Below are 17,536 nucleotides of genomic sequence, written 5' to 3' on the forward strand. Positions count from 1 at the left end.
CAGGTGCGTATTATATATCTATCGCTTTCTCAACTTCGCTTATGTCTTAATTTTATATATTATTTTATTTTGATTAATTTTATTCATTATTTATTTAATTATTGACTACTTATTTATGCGGTTACTTTTTGGTTTAGCAGGGGTTTTTAAAGACTCATCTTTTTTTAAGATTCATTTCTCGGGTTGAAAATTTAACTAGTTTGGCAGAAAAATAATCTTATTAATTTTTAATTTTTAATACTTTTTAACAATCTTATTAATCTTATTAAAATCATATTAAACCATAAATTTGACTGAAAATTTAACTACTTCACTTTTGGCCTAAAATTCATCTTCTTTAATTGTAAATTCATGTATTTTGTTAAAAATTATATTTTTTTGTTTGAAATCTACCCATTTTTTTACTAAAATTATTTTTTGTCGTCAAAAAATTAATCCTTTTACTGAAAAGATGATCATTTCGTTTTTGGATAAATTTTTTTTTCTGTTGAAAATTAATCTTAATATTCGAAAATTCCACTTTTTGGTTCAAAAATCATTTGTTACATAGATTATTCATCATTATAATTAAAGTTAACGAATTTTTGTTAAAAACTAATTTCTCTGGTTAAAAATTCAACCATTTCTTTAAAAATTCTTTTTTTTGTGTTGAAAATTAATCTTTTTACTGAGAATATCATTATTCCATTTTTAGTTGAAATTTAATTTTTTAACTGAAAATTTAACTACTTTATTTTGGGCAAAATTCATCTTTTAAGTTGGAAATTCTTGTATTTTGTTCAAAATTAATTTCTTTTGTTTGAAATCGACTTATTTCATTAGTTTTTTTTTTTTTGTTAAAATTAATTTTTTAACAGAAGACAATGACTATTTTATTTTATTTGTTTGATTACATCTGCAGATAAAAACTTAATTTTTAACCAAAAGAAAAAGAGTTTTTAAAGAATGGTTTAATCTCTCACATAACGGTTGAATTTTAAACCAAAAAAAGATGACCTTTTGACAAAATTGATGAATTTGCAAGTAAATAATAAAATTTGTAACTAAAAATTTAATTGTGAAAAGGAAGCATCTAAAAAAAGGAATAAAAATAGAAATATAAGGCAAATAAATTGATAACAAGAATATTATATTAAAGTTTAAGAAATTTAAATTCGACTAAAATCAAATTCAAAATCCTATTTAAAGTCCAATAATCAAGTTGATTTACAGAATTATAAAATTTGGTCTTTGGGTTCTTGGTTTTATTTTCAGGAATTGTATACATTAATATTATATTATTACAGATCCACAAAAAGAAAAAAAGTTTACATTTTTTAAATAAAAAAAAACGATATTTTAAAGAAATATCGTTTCTGAAGTCAAGGCAAAACCTTGAATGACAAGTTTTAAAAAGAGGTTTAGTTTTAAAAAATAAAAAATAAAATTTATAATTGGATTGGTACTTTGTTGACGAAAAACCGGCAAATTATTATTCGATTTTTTAAATAATTTTGTATCTAGAAAACCATTTTTGGTCAAAATATTTTTTTATCTAGTTCTGTACTGCAACCCTTAAAATACAAATTTTAAAAATAATCCGGTAAATAAATATTATTTAATAGAATCCATAACAATCAAATACTCAAATTAATATCAAATTTGCTGAAATCGCATTATAAATCAGAACGTGGAGACAGTCACATAATGCACCCAGCTTTAATCAATTAGTATATACCTACCTAATCCAATCTGCACCCTTGCACCCCTCTTCCACCCCCGCCACATCCATATGTACAGTGGTTTAAAACGCCCCCTTGCAAAATAAAGCGTGGTTTCAAATACCTCCCCTTTGGTATTCCATCCCCTATTTTCTGCTAGTTGCTCGATTGCGGAACTTCCTCCTTGCACCCCCTAACCCCATTCATCCCTTACCGCGCCAATTGTATGAATTCTACAATATACACTTCGGGGTGTCCAACTGGGTTTCGACGGATGTTCGCTCGTCGATTACGTGTAAAATCGTGCGTACGCAGCAATTCAACCACCGTCGGCGGAAACACCCCCCTCCCCCACCCGTGCCACCCCACCCCCAGCGATTTACTTCTCGATTCTCGTTCCACCCGAGAAGACCCCTAGCAATCACACTTGGACCCAAGGGGTCAGTAATTCGATTACTAAGAACTCGCATGGTACCCACCCCTTTTTCACAACCCCTAGTCTCACCCCATTTTTCCCTCTCTTTCTCGTCTTCTCTCTTTTTTTCAATCCTCGGATGATCCGTCTTCGGACAATTAGGAAAAATGTTCTGGTTTTTAAAATTATTATTAAGACATTTAGCAAAGGGATTTACGAACTAAAGATCTGAGGGGTGGATTTATTTGTAAGATCAAAGTCATTGATCATTTTCCTAGGAATCTCAAGAAAATTTCTTTATTTTCTGGAACCTTTTCAGACTTCTTAAAGAGTTTGGAAAATTATTTGGAAATCATTTAAAAATTACATTTTGTTCAGTTACTCGATTTTTAAATTATATTTTGTAATCTTGCAAATTAACAAATTTGGATTTTAAACCATCCTTTTTTCATTTAATTTTTTTAATGATTACAAATTTGTTAAAGTCTAAATTTTCTCTTTCAATTTATTTTTCAAAATAACAAATCATTTTCAAACATAGGAATTTTAAGATTTTTTTTAATGCCTTGGAACCTTTTAAAATTATCGAAAGGCTTCTTTTTCTAGAAATCTCCAAAAATCGACACATTAGATTTTCGACAAATAACGGCTGCTTGATAATTTAATTATTTGGTTAGAATGTAACTATTTTGTTAAAATTTCAACAATTTGGTTAATTATTCATAATCTTCTTTAAAATTCAACTCTTTTTGTTCAAAAATCTTTATTTTTTGTTAAAAAATTCAACTACTCAGTTAACCATTCAACTGCTTTTTAAAAAGTGGTTTTTTTACTTAAAAATTTAACAATCTGATAAAAAAATTATTTTCGTTAACAAAAAACGTTTCATATATGAAAATTCATCTATTTTGGTTAAAGATTTCGTTTTTAGATCTTATAACATAGACATTACTTTTGGTTAAAAGTTGAATTTTTTGTAGAGGATTGAACGTTTGAGTTTAAAAATGCATCTCTGGTTGATGATATAAACATTTTATATGAAAATTCGTTTGATTATTTAGTTTTTGTTTAGTAAAAATTCTTTCGTACATAAAAATTAATTATTCCAGTTGAAGATTCATCATATCAGTTGAATTTTAATTTATTTAGTTAATATATTACCATTTTTTCAAAAAGTTTTTTTTTGTTGTTTGAAAATTGATCATTTTACTGAAAATTCAACTTAATTAATCTAATTGGTTTAAAATTAATACTTCTGTTGAAAACTCATATTTTCGAGTTATAAATTTGACTGTTTGGTATAGAATTTAATTGAAAATTTAATTATTTGTTTATAAATTTATGCATTTTGTTAAAAACCCGTATTTTTTGGTAGGAAATTTATTTCAACGGTTTTCGTTAAAAATAAAAAAGAGTTGACTCTTTTTGTTAAAAAATGCATCTTTTTTTTGGTTGAATATTCTACTAATATTATAAAAAAAATACAACCACTTAGTTCAGAATGACACTGATTTCAAAAACGTGTTTTTTGACTTGCAAAATCAACAATCTATAAAAAAATTTTCTGTCTTCAACAACAAATATTTTTCATATGAAAATTATCTCTTTTGGTAAAATCTTTCATTTTTTGATTAAAAATGAATTTTTCATTAAAATTACATTCAATAAAATGCATTCAAATTACTGAAAATTCGTTTTTTTATTTAAAAAAGCTTTTGTTTAAAAGTTTAACTACATTGTTGAGAATTCACATTTTAGTCGATGATTCATCATTTTAGTAGAAAATTCATCTCTATAGTTAGTGATGTAACTATTTTTTTTAAATTCGTTCATCTATTTTTTTTTTTTGTAAAAATACTTTTTTATAGCTAACTTATTATTCCAGTTGAAGATTCATCATATTAGTTAAATGTTCATTTATTTTGTTAAAATTTAACATTTTTTCAATAAATTCTTTTTTTGTTGTTTTGAAAATGTTGGTTTTTTGTTTAAAAATCAATTTAGAACTTAGTTAATCTATTTGGTTGAAAATCAAGATTTTTTTTAAAAAGTAAATTAATGCATTTTATTAAAACATCGTCTTTTTAGTAGAAAATTAGTTTTATCCGTTAAAAATTTCAACTGTTTGGTTACAAATTCATTAATTTCATGTTAAAAATTCATGTTTTCTTACAAAAAATAATCGTTTTTAAGTTAACTTGACTGTTTCCTTTTTGTAGAAAAATGATTTTTTTAAATTGAAACTTCAACTATTTGGTTGTAAATTTATGTAATTTTTGGAAAAATCGACGTTTTTATAGTTTTTATATCTTCTTTGGTTGAAAATTTATGCCGAAAAATTGTTTAGTGACTTCTTCTGAAGCAGATAATTGAATTTTTATCAAAAAAAAAAAATTTTCTACTAAATAAGATGAATTTTCAATTAAATCCATAAATTTTTAATCGAATATTTGAAATTTTCATCAAGAAGCTTAATTTTTCTCTAAAGAAGACAAATTTTAGTCGAAAATTAGTTTTTTTGGTTAAAAATACGAATTAAAAAAAATGTTGGTAAAATAAATGAAGTTCCAAACTAAAGAAGATCAACCTTAACCAAAAATGCATAGGTAAATTTTATTACAAAAAATTAATTTTCAGCAAAAAAAAACGAATTTTCTGAAAAACAGTTTAATTTTATACCATATATTTAGATTTTTTTACTAAATTGTTTCAACAAATTCCATAAATTATAATCAAAAAGTTTATTTTTGAACTGAAAAATATCAATCAGTATTGAATTTTCCAGCCAACAAGATGAGTTTTATAGAAAACAGTTGAATTTAAAACCCAAAAATATGAATTAGCAACTTAATTTTTTAATTTTCAGTTAAGAAAATTAAGTTGTAGTATACAAAAAACTAATTTTTAAACAAGTAGCATTTTTAAAGATAAAAGATACATTTTAAACAAAAAATATAATATATAATATTTGAACTAACAAATATTTTTATTGTAAATCAAAAGAGTTTAATTTTCAACAGAACTGTTGCAAGTTTCACCAAAAATAAATACATTTTCTGCAACAAAAAAGAAGAATTTGTAACAAAATCGATAAATTTCAAACTGAAAAATCTTTTTTGGTTAAAAATGAAACATTTTGATTGAAAATTCGTATAATTCGTTAGAAATATACATTTTCGTTATAAAAAAATGAATTGTTTTGGAGAAAATTCGTCTCTTTGGGAAATCATTTTTATTTATTTTGTTCTTAAATATGGAGCTGTTCAAAATTTTTTTTACTTAAAATTAAAATTTGTTGTTGAAGTTTTGACGTGACATATCTAAAAACTTCACGGATATTTTTTATTTTTATTTAGAAATAAGAAGAAAATTATATTTTTCATAACAATAAAAATAAATGAAGTTAAAAAATAAATAGTTTTTGCAAATTTTCTTTTGCATTTAACATTATTTTTAACCTAAAATCAAAAAAATATTTCGAAGGTATTTCGAGTAAAAAGTAATGTTGTATTAAAATTTAAAAAAAAATTATTTTAAAAAGCCAAAAAAAAAATGAAACAAGTCGAATGAAAATTTTCAAATCAAAATTTGTTTGTTTGACAACAGAAAATTTTCGTTTTTATTTATTTTCTGATGCTCTTTTTAATAAACACAGGCTACGTACAAAATAGACAAAAAATGTGTTTTAAACCTAAAAGTATGTACGTTTTTCCTCAGTTTATTATGAAGAGCATTAAAAAATTAAAAAATAAACCTTTTTTTTTGCAACTTTAGGTAGAAATTAAGAAATTGCATTTTTTGGCCATTCTTTAAAATATTATATTTTGATTTAAACAAATTTTTGTTATTTTTTTATATATAGTTGTTCACTTTAGTAAAATTTATCTTGAAAAATTTGTTAAACAAATTTCTCCTTTTTACGCATCATGTGTAAACGGATTTTCACGTATTTTCTGTGAAAATGGCTCATATGTTTCAGGATCTGTAAAAAAAAGAAAAAAAAATATCTTTGAAACTTAAAAATATATACAAGTTTACTTAGTTTACTAAGAACAACATCAAGAAACAAGAAAAATAAAAACCTTTCTTTTTCAACTTTGTGTACAAATTAAAAAAAAATTGCATTTTTTTACAATTTTTTAAAATATTATATTTTAAGAACAAATTATTTTCTTGCTTTTTATATCTAATTGCATTCACTTTAATAGACGTACAAAAAAAATTTAATTTTTTTCTGATTTTTCAGAATAATGTTTAATCGAATTTTTACGGACCTTGTGTTAAAAGTGCTCATATTTCAGAATGCGTCAGGATCGTAGCCAGAAATTTTTTTAGGGTGGAAGAGGGGGGGCCCAAAACGTAGTTAAAAAATGTAAAAAAGTTTTTCTTTGAAACTTCAAAATAGTTACGTGTTTCCTTAGTTTATTGAAAAGAATATAAAAAAATAAATAATAAAATTAGGCAAATTTAGGTATAAATTTACAAATTTTCATTGTTTGACCATTTTTTTAAATATTATGTCTTGCCCAATGGTGAGAATTTTTTCTGAATTTTTTTTTATTGTTCACAATGCTACGAAAAGACTTTTCAGTGCTATTACCAATGAATCCCAGCATTTTTGAGTTTTTTTGGCCTGCCCAAATTTTTAAAAAGTGTAAATAAAACAAGAATGATTTAGACCTTGTACTTATATCATCATTAAAAACCAGCTAAACATTATCGCCATTTTCTTTCTTCACAGACCATTTCTTTTATAGTTCCTCAAAACGATCACCATAAAACTTCGGATCCCAGGGGAATTATTTTGTTATTCGTCTTCCGAATCAGAACCTCCCTGATTAGGCGACATTAGGGAAAATGAATTCGGTTTGGGGAAAATAGATCGTAAAATTATTCTTTCCTCTCTTATTATTCACTCTTTTATTCCAGCCTATTTGAGTAATTTATTCATAACTAGTAGTAAAATGCTCCCGCGCGCGTTCACGTCCCCGATTTTTATTCTCGAAAATTAAAACATTATAAATTTAAAAATCCATTATCATAAAAACTTTTGAATATTAAGGGTTTTTCACATTTTTTAAACAATAATTATTAGTTCCGAACTGTAAGCGCTTAAAATTACAAAAAAAATGTATATTGAAAGATTTTTAATTAACAACTTTTTAAATCAAACAATTTTAGAGTTGGAATTGTCTCATTTTTAATTTAAGTCTTAAAAATTAAACAATTTTCTTTAAATTGAACATTCTAAAAATTGAATAATTTTATATACAAATTTCGATAATAGGCCAATTTTAAAAAGTTCGAAAATGAATCATTTCAGTTTAAAATTTTGAACGGGATCATTTGAAATTCGAAGAAATTGAAACAGTAATATTTCTGATTACTGGAAAGTTCGAGAATAATAAAATTACCGTATTAAAAAATTCCTGAATAATATAATTGCCAAATTGAAAAATTCCGAGATAATAAAATTCCCAAATAACAAACTTCCAGAGAGAAAATTGCCGAATTATAAAGTATACGAACCAGAGAATTGTCGAATCAAAAAGATGTAATTTTTTTAATAAATATTATTTATTTATTAGGAATAGACTAATCAAATATTTTTAGAAAAAAAATACTTTAATGCCTAAGATTGCACAAATCATTGTTTGAATTAAACATTTTTTTTAATAGAAACATCTAATTATTGTATTTTTAATGAATGAATAATACTTATTTTTAAAATTTAATTGTTTCAATTAGGATATTTTAGAATTCGGGAATTTCCTATCTCGGATATTTCGTAATTCGGCAATTATCTATCGGGGATTTTATTATTCGGGAATTTTATAATGTGGAAATTTCATTCTTTGGATATATGCAAATTGAGAAATTTTATTGTTTGGAAATTTTCCAGTTCGTAAATTTTATCATTCAGGAATTTTTCAATTAGGGAATAATATTTTTCCAAGATTTTATCATCAGTAATTTTCCAATTCGGAAATTTTATTATTCGGGAATATTTCAATTCGGAAATATTTTAAACTTTCGGGAATTTTCCAATCAAAAAATGTTATTATTCAGGAATTTTCCAATTCGGAAATGCTTCAATGTCAAAACTTCTAAAATTCTATAGTTATTAATTTCTTTGAAAATTTTATATTACATATATTTATAATTTTAATTGATCATTAAAATTGAATAAAGAAATTATCCTAAGATAATAAAAAAATAAACTCACTCCTATTTTCATCGTTCAAAGTGGAAAAATTTGCAATTATAAACTTTAGAAATTTAAAGATTCCAAACATCTTTTAAAATTGAGTAATTTTAAAAAGGAAATTATAAAAATAAAAAAGTTTACTGCCGAACTTTGACAAATTTCTAATTGCCAAGAATTTTTTAGATATTACACATTTTTTCTACTTGAACCCTTTAAAATTTCAATCATTCTATACAAGTTTGAATCATACCAAATTTTTTCATTATTTAAATTTTTGACTATACTGTACTAAATTCAGCATTTATAATTTTAACTACACTATTAAAAGTCATGAAAAGGAAAAATTCATTATTTAACATCAATATTCTGGCCTCTAAATTTCTAAAAATTTAAAATAAAAGAATTGTCTAATTCTATTCTTATCTATTTTCATTTTTAACAATACAATTTCTAATCCCTTAAAATTTTTTGGAAAATAAATCAGGTAAATAATCAATCTACGAGAAAGCTTAGAGAATCTTTGACCTATTTTCATGTATAAACGATAAATAAAAAACTAAAAAATAAATTCTTATTTCTATGTGATTTGAATAATGATTCAAACAAATTTTTATTTTATCTACTTATACTTAAAATTGAATGCATATTTAGGTAAAATTAATGTTCGTACTAAATTAAATTCAATATAAATCTCTTACAATGCCTAACTTTTCAATACAAAATTTTGATTTTAAAAAAATAGATAATTTTTTAACCAAACACTTGATTTTTGTAACAAAAAAAAATAATTTTCTACCACAAAGGCGATTAAAAAAAGATATTAATTCTCAATCAAGCAGTTAAATTTTCAATTAAAAAATATCAATTTTCAAACAAATAGCTGATTTTCGAAGTAAAAAGGATCAGTTTTCAACCAAAAATAGAATACTTAAATTTTCAGATAAAACAATTAATTTTCCACAAAATGAAACGATTTATTTTTAAAACAAATTTAATTTAACTTTCAAACAAGCGGTTTTATTTTTAACCAAAAATATGAATTTTCAACTAAAATAATGAATACTTAACTAGAATTATTTAATTTTCAACTGAAAAAATTAATTTTCTTCCACAAAAACGATTTTTTAACAAAATGAACGAATTTTCAACGAAATGTTTGAACTATCAACAACAAAATGACAAATTCTTAACCAAATAGCTGAATTTCGAACTAAAAAATATCAAATTTCAACCAAAAATAGTCGAATTTTAATAATTTGAAAAAAAACATTTTCATTAAAAAGATAAATTGTCAAGCTGTAACTGAAACAGTTGACTTTTTAACCAAAAAGATGAATTTTTAACAAAAATGACGATGCTCTAATTAAATTTATTAAATTAAATAAATAACGAATTCTCTTCATTTCAGAAGATTAATTTCTACCGAAAAAATCTAAATTTCCAACCAAATAGTTGAATTTTAAACTAAGAAATATCAAGATTGGAAAAGTTGAATTTGAAATCAAGAAAAATAATTTTTAATTAAAAAGATAAATCGTCAAATAGTTAAATTTTTAGTTAAAAATTAAAGTACAACCAAACAGATGAATTTTCAACTACGTAATTAATTCTTTATTTGAAAAAGATGAATTTGGAATGAAAAATGCAGCAGTTGATATTTTAACAAAAAATTTTCGAAACTTTCAATAAAAAACAATGTACCAAAAAGAAACAACCAAAAGACCTAACCAGTGAACTTACCAAAAAACGAATTTTCAGTCGAATCTGGATTTAGTGTTTCCGAGAATTCGCGCCGCGCACCGGAGATTGGTGAAAAGCTGCGAGGGATGTGCGATGTTCACTCAGGCGTGACAAAACAGAGAGAGAGAACTTAATATGAATTTTCAACCAGATACTTGAATTTTAAACTGAAACCGAACAATTTTCAAACAAAAACAGAATAGTTTAATTTTCATTGAAAAAGTTGATTTCAAGCAAACAAAAACGATTTTTTAACAAAATAATTAAATACAGTAACATAAAGTTAATTGTCAAAATAAAGAATCATTATAAATCATTATAAAAAAATTCCCTGCCATTTACAGGTTTTCCAGGTAGGGTGTACCTGTTTAAAAACGTATGATTTGTTATAATCTGGATAGTTGCTTATGAACTTTCTGAGAGTTAACTCAATTTCTTGAAAAAAACTCTTTTTTTATTTAAATGTTTGTATACCCCAAGTCTCATTTAATAACAGTTTCGGGGGTTGCTTCACTAGCCTTGTAACTAAATCAGTCCCCTCAAAACGTAAACGGTCCGGGCAGCCTGAACCATTTCCAATTGCTACTCATAACATTGCGCAATACACTCGACTGAGTACTCGCGCCCTGCGCCCCTTCCGAGGCATTCCGAGACGAAAGTCGCAACCGTCTCTCGCTCTGCCACCGGAGATATAAATATTAGCAATAATATAAATATATACATTCGTCGATTATTTATTTTCCTATTTGCAAAATGTAACAATTGAAATGAATTCGTTCAGAATCAACTAAAAAATTTTTTTATAAATTAATGAAAGAGTACTCTAATAAATTAAGCGAAAGGTATTCTAATTTTGAGATGGTGCAGCTAAGATTTTATAAAATACCAAGTTTTGTCATTCCCCCTGAAAGTGATGCAGACTCACATAAGCCCAGGGTGATTAAAGTGAACTTGGGGGGCGACTAGCACTGTATAAGTTCCCTTGTATCTCGCCACTTTGCTAAATTATATAAATCAAGATCCCTTCTCGTCAAGGGTCCTTACCAGGGGCGATACTTAATGTCCCTTCTTCGTCACTCTTAGACCCGTTTCCACTCCTTTCCTTCCAAAAATCTTGTGAAAGAGTTGACCCTGCCGCCACAGTTCTTAATCACTTTATAATTACTGAAGTAGCTTTTTAACCTGGGGCAAAACACCCCAGGCTACTTTTCTCAATTTCTTTCGCAAACTTAACGGGAATTCCGCGAGTAATTTACTACTCTTATTTTAATTTTTAATATGGACTATAATTAACATTGCATCCGGAAAGCTGATATTTTTGGTACAGAATTGATCTCTCTTGGGTAAACATTCAACTTTTTGGTTGAAAATTTAGTAATTTTGTTGAAACTGCAACTATTTTGTTAAAAAAAATTTATGTTGTTTCCAGATAATTAATCTATTTGTTTTGAAATTTATATATTTTGTAAAAGATTCATCTTGTCTTGATAATAATTTTACTGTTTGGTTGAAACTTAAAACATTTTGATAACAATTTATTTTCTTGGTTAAAAATTTATCGTTTTGGTTAAAATTTTAACTACTTCGTTAACAAACATTTTTTTCTCATTCGTGTATTTTGTAGGAAACTCATCTTTTTCGTTAAATTGAAATGTTTTTTTATTAAAAATTCAAATAATTTTTGTTGAAAATTCAACTGCCTAGTTGAAAGTAGAACAATTTCGTTAAAAAATATTTTTGTTTTTGTTAAGGATTCATTTTTTTGGTATAATATTTAATTACTATTTTGTTGAAAATTTTCTTGTTTTGTTTGGTTCAAAATGAATTTGTTTATCTTAAAATTTAGCTGTTCCATATTTAGTATAAAATATTGATTTTTTGCTAAAAACTGCAACTATTTTGTTCTAAATTCCTCTTTTTTGGTCAAAAATCAACTACGTGGTTGGAAGTTAAACTAATTTGTTAAAAAATTATTATGTGCGTTCCAGATTTATCTTCATGGTTGAAAATGTAATATTTTGTTGGAAATACGTCTTTTTATAGAAATTTAATTTTTTGGTTCAAAATCCATATATTTTGTAAAAAAAAATTTATCTTTTTTGGTTAGTGATTTCACTACTTGGTTGAATGTTGAAACATTTTGATGAAAACTTATTTTCATGGCGCATTATTCGCTCTGGTTAAAAATTGAACTACTTTGATAAAAAAAATGATTTTTTGATAATTTGTGTATTTTATAAGAAATTCATCTTTTTGTTAAATTCAACTGTTTTTTTTTTATTTATTAAAAATTCAAATCTTGTTGAAAATTCCACCACTTAGTTGAAAGTAGAACTGTTTTGTTAAAACATTTTTTTTGTTGAAAATGCTTTTCTTTGTGTAAAAAAAATTAATTACTATTTTGTTTCAAATTTGTTTGTTTTGGTCGGTCATCATTTTTGCTCAGAAAATCCACTATGTATTTGGGAGTTAAACTACTCTGTTAAGAAATTATAATGTTGGTTCCAGATTTATCTTTTTAGCTGAACATTCAATATTTTGTTGGAAAAAAGTATTTTTTAAAAGAAAATTAATCTTATGGTTTAAAATTTATTTTGTAAAAATTTTTTTTTAATAGTTTTTTTACTACTTGGTTGAAAATTGAAAAATGTTTGATAAAAATTCATTTTCATGACTAAACATTAATCGCTTTGGTTCAAAATTGAACTACTTTGTTGAAAATTTTTTTTTTGTGATTCGTGTATTTTGTAACAAAATTCGTCTTTTTGTTAAATTCAACTGTTTTTTTTTTTTATTAAAATTTCAAATCTTTTTTGTTGAAAATTCTACCACTTAGTTGAAAATAGAACTGTTTTGTTGAAACATATTTTTCTTGATTTAATATTCAGTTTTTTATGTGTTAAATTAATTAATATTTGGTCAATTTTTGTTGCTAAAAATTAATTTTTTGTCTTAAAATTTAGCTGTTCCATTTTTAGTGAAAAATAATTATTTTTTGCTCAGAACTGCAACTATTTTGTTATAAATTCATATTTTTTGGTCAGAAATTCAACTACGTGACTGGAAGTTGAACTACTATGTTCAAAAATGATAATGTTGGTTCCGGATTTATCTTTTTGGTTGAAAGTTGAAACATTTTGATAAAAATTTATTTTCATGGTACAATTTAATGGTCCAGATTAATTGCTTTGGTTAAAAATTGAATAACATGGTTAACAAATTAATTTTTTTATAATTCGCGTGTTTTGTAAAAAAAAAACTAGTTTTTTTTTTAATTCAACTTTTTTTTACTAAAATTCAAATTTCTTTTTTTTTAATTCCACCGCTTAGTTGAAAGTAGAACTGTTTTGTTAAAAAAATTTTTGCTGAAAATTAATTTTTCTTCTTAAAATGTAGCTATTTCATTTTTAGTGGATAATAATTTTCTTTTAGTTCAAAACTGCAACTGTATTGTTATAAATTCCTCTTTTTTGGCCAAAAATCAACTACGTGGTTGGAATTTGAACTAATTTTATAAAAAAAATATAATGTTGGTTGCAGATTTATCTTTTTGGTTAAAAATTTAATATTTTGTTGGAAATACGTCTTTTTTCAGAAAATTAATCTTTTTAGTTTGAAATCCATATATTTTGCATACAAATTCATCTTTTTTTGGTTATTAATTTTACTACATGGTGGAATGTTGAAACATTTTGATGAAATTTTATTTGTTGGTCAAAGAGTAATCGTTTTGGTTGAAACGTAACTATTTTGTTGAAAATAAACCATTTTATTTTTGATGGAAAAGTGATCTTTTTTAGCTCAAAATTATCAAATTCGACTTAAAAATCATCTTCAAATATTTTTTTGAAAATTCGTTTTTTTCCATTGCATGCCGCTGCTGTAAGTTTATTTTTTAGTTGAAAATTGATCTATATAGGTAGGGTTGAATTAAGCTGATTTTATTTTTAATTAAAATATTTTTGGTTAAAAACGCAAGGAATGTGTTTAAAAATTAAACTACTTTGCTAAAAAATTACTTTATTGTTGAATATTTACCTTTTTGTTCAAAATTTAAAATTTGGTTAAACTGTTGTTTTTTAAGTTGAAAATCGATTTTTTTAAACTGAAAATGTAACTATTAGTAACTAAATTCAATTACTTGGTTTAAAGTTAAACCATTTAATTAAAAATTTATTTATTTCTTGGTTGAAGACTCATCGTATTGGTTGGAAATTTAATGATTTTTGTGAAAATTAACGTTTTCATTTTTTGTTAGAAAATTAATCGTCTTTAGTTCAAAATTAAACTATTTGGTTGAAAAATCCCGTTTAACTGTTATGTTAAAAAATGTACGTTATTATTTGCATTCGACTGTTGAACATTTATATTGGCAATTTGATTCTGATGCTTTTTATTTAAAATTAACATATTTTTTGACTAACATGTAACTATTCTATTTTTGGTTCCAAATTAATTGTTTCAATTGAAAATTCAACTATTAGGTACAAAATTCATATATTTAGCTGAAAATACATCTTTTTATATAAAATATTACTCTTGGTTTAAAATAAAATAAAATAATAAAAAAGCGACTTAAATACACAAACCTCTTAAAAATTGTCTAAAATGTCATCTATTAATCAGAAATCAAAATAAATTTATTGATCTCTGATTAAATATATTGAATTATAGTAAAATTCCAAAAAATCTGTTTAGCCCTTAAAAATTCTGTATTTAATTTTTTAATTGAATGAAGTCCTAGAACGAAAAAAATATTTGAAATTGTTTAAACATACTGGGATTAAATTCCGCTTTATCTAGATTTAAGCAAAATCAGATTAAATTTAAGACTTCCTTCTCTGGATTTCAGTATTGAGTCTTAAATTCAATAATGATCAAATTAAGTTCAAAATTTTTTTACTGAATTTAAGTACATTTCTAAATTTAAGGTACAAAATTTTTAAATATATTTTTTTTTTAATCTGAAAGATTAAATTGCTTATATCTTCAAATTGTCTTTACTCAAATTCTTTATATTTTTCTGGACTCCAGCAGAGTTGGTCTGAATTTAAGACCTCATCTGAATTTCAGTAATAAATCTTTAATTAAACCCTAATAAAATTCTTGATTAATTCCCATCTTAGGCTCTAATTGTCGAGGAAGCGGAACCGGAAATGGCAAACAAAGACGCTCCAGGACAAATTTTACTTTGGAACAACTCGCGGAGTTGGAGAGGCTTTTTGACGAGACCCATTATCCCGATGCCTTCATGAGGGAAGAACTTAGCCAACGACTTGGTCTGAGTGAAGCTCGTGTTCAAGTCTGGTTTCAAAATCGACGAGCCAAATGTCGCAAACATGAAAGTCAATTACACAAAGGTATTTTACACAGCCTAATTTCAAAATATTAATTAAAAATATTTAAAAAATCACGCTTACTACGCCGAGATTCGAACCCAGGCCTTTCGATTGCCCATGCCGGTCGAAATGACGAAGGCTTACGTAGCTCAGTAGTAAAAGCAGTCGAGCGACAATCGAAGGATTAGGGATCGAGTCCCAGACAGTGATAGGCCATTTTTTTATGGAACTATGTCTCGCTATCGCTACCATTTCAAATTGTAACTTTTTCTTAGTTACTTTTTCCATGTTTCATTGGGCTAGAAGTTGACCCCAAAAATTTTAATATTAAAAAAAATATATATTTCCAGGTCGCCTAAAGCACATTTGGTTCCATTATGGCGACTGAAAAATTTTAAAAAAATTTCTAGACAACCTTAGTAACTATCATTACTTTTTTAGATACTATTGTATTTAGGAGGTGGGGTAAAGTATTGATTTACCCCCCTCTGAAATCGAATGAATAAATTCGATGGATCGTTTTAATTTTTCCAAAAATCTACCTAAAATCTTTGAAATGTTTGGGAAATCATTGTTGTCGTTCTGAAATATTTGGAAATATTTGAATTATTTGAAATATTTGAAATATTTGATAATATTTGTGAAATTATTAAAATATTTGAAAAATCATTGGAGTCTTTGTGCAATCCTTAAAATCGATCTCAATTTTTTTTTTAATATTTGAAATCTTAAAAAAATCATTGAAATATTTGTGAAATATTTATGAAATCTTTAGAAATCTTTACAAAATATTTGATAATATTTGTAAAAATTTTGAAATCCTTACAAAATTATTGAAATCTTTATCAAATCTTTCTGATTTCTTAGAAAAAATTTTTCAAAATATTTGAAGTATTTCTTAAATATTTCTTATTATTTGTGAAATTATTGAAATACTTTATAAATCATTTAAATTTTTGTGGAATCTTTGAAATCTATCTCAAAGCTTTTCGAAATATTTGAAATCTTTGTAAAACCTTTGGAAAATCATTGAAATATTTGTGAAATCTTTAGAAATCGTTGCGAAATATTTGAAATATTTTAAAAATATTTCACGATATTTATGAAATTATTAAAATCTTTGTGAAATCCTTGGGAAATCATTAAAATCTTTGTGAAATATTTTTAAAATATTTCACGATATTTATGAAATTATTAAAATCTTTGTGAAATCCTTGGTAAATCATTAAAATCTTTGTTAAATCTTTTAAGTCTATCCGAAATATTTCAAATCTTTGAAGTCCTTAGGAATTAATGGAAATCTTTGTGAAACTTTTTTGATATGTTTAGAAATCTTTGGGAAATCATAGAAGTATTTGTGAAATCTATAGAAATCTTTGCGAAAGGTTTGAAATATTTGATAATATTTGTAAAAAATTGTGAAATCCTTAGAAAACCATTGAAATCTTTAAGCAGTCCTTCTGATATCTTAGAAAATCTTTGGAAAATATTTCTGAAATATGTCGTATTATTTATGAAATTATTGAAATATTTCAGAAATAATTTAAATCTTTGTGAAATCTTTTAGGTCTATCTGAAATCTTTGCGAAATATTTGAAATCTTTATTGAAATCTTTAGAAATTAATTGAAATCTTTGTGAAATCTTTCTGATGTCTTTGGAAATCTTGCTGATATCTTTGGAAATCTATCTGATGTCTTTGAAAATCTTTGCAAAATATTAAAAATATTTATAATATTTGGAATTGTTGGTGAAATTATTGAAATCCTTGCAAAATCCTTGAAATCTTTGTGAAGTATTTGAAGTTTATCTAAAATCTTTTGTAAATCATAAAAAAATATTTGTATAATTTTATGAAATCTTTAGAAGGCGTTTTTGAATATTTTATACATTTTTTAAACATTTAACGATATTTGTGGATTTATTGAAATCTTTATGAAATCCTTGAAAATCATTGAAACATTGTGTACTCTTTGAAATGCGTTACAAATTTTTTTCGAAATAATCGAACTCTTTGTGAAATTTATTAGAAATCTTTGCGAAATATTTGAAATCTTTCTGAAATCTTTGGGAAATAATTGAAATATTTGTGAAATATTAATGAAATCTTTAGAAATCTTCGCAAAATATTTTGA

At 24.7% G+C, this 17,536-nt stretch overlaps 1 protein-coding gene across 1 annotated transcript in view; it reads left to right on the forward strand.

Moving 5' to 3' along the window:
• LOC117173209 (short stature homeobox protein 2-like) overlaps positions 1-17,536 on the forward strand; it is a 49,672-nt gene that overhangs the window by 20,630 nt on the left and 11,506 nt on the right. Inside the window, exon 3 of the mRNA XM_033361658.1 lies at positions 15,190-15,423. Coding sequence (XP_033217549.1) covers positions 15,190-15,423 — 234 coding nt within the window. The remainder of the gene's footprint in view (positions 1-15,189; positions 15,424-17,536) is intronic.

This window comes from Belonocnema kinseyi, chromosome 5 (assembly GCF_010883055.1).
Source record: "Belonocnema kinseyi isolate 2016_QV_RU_SX_M_011 chromosome 5, B_treatae_v1, whole genome shotgun sequence".
Taxonomy (NCBI): Eukaryota; Metazoa; Arthropoda; class Insecta; order Hymenoptera; family Cynipidae; genus Belonocnema; species Belonocnema kinseyi.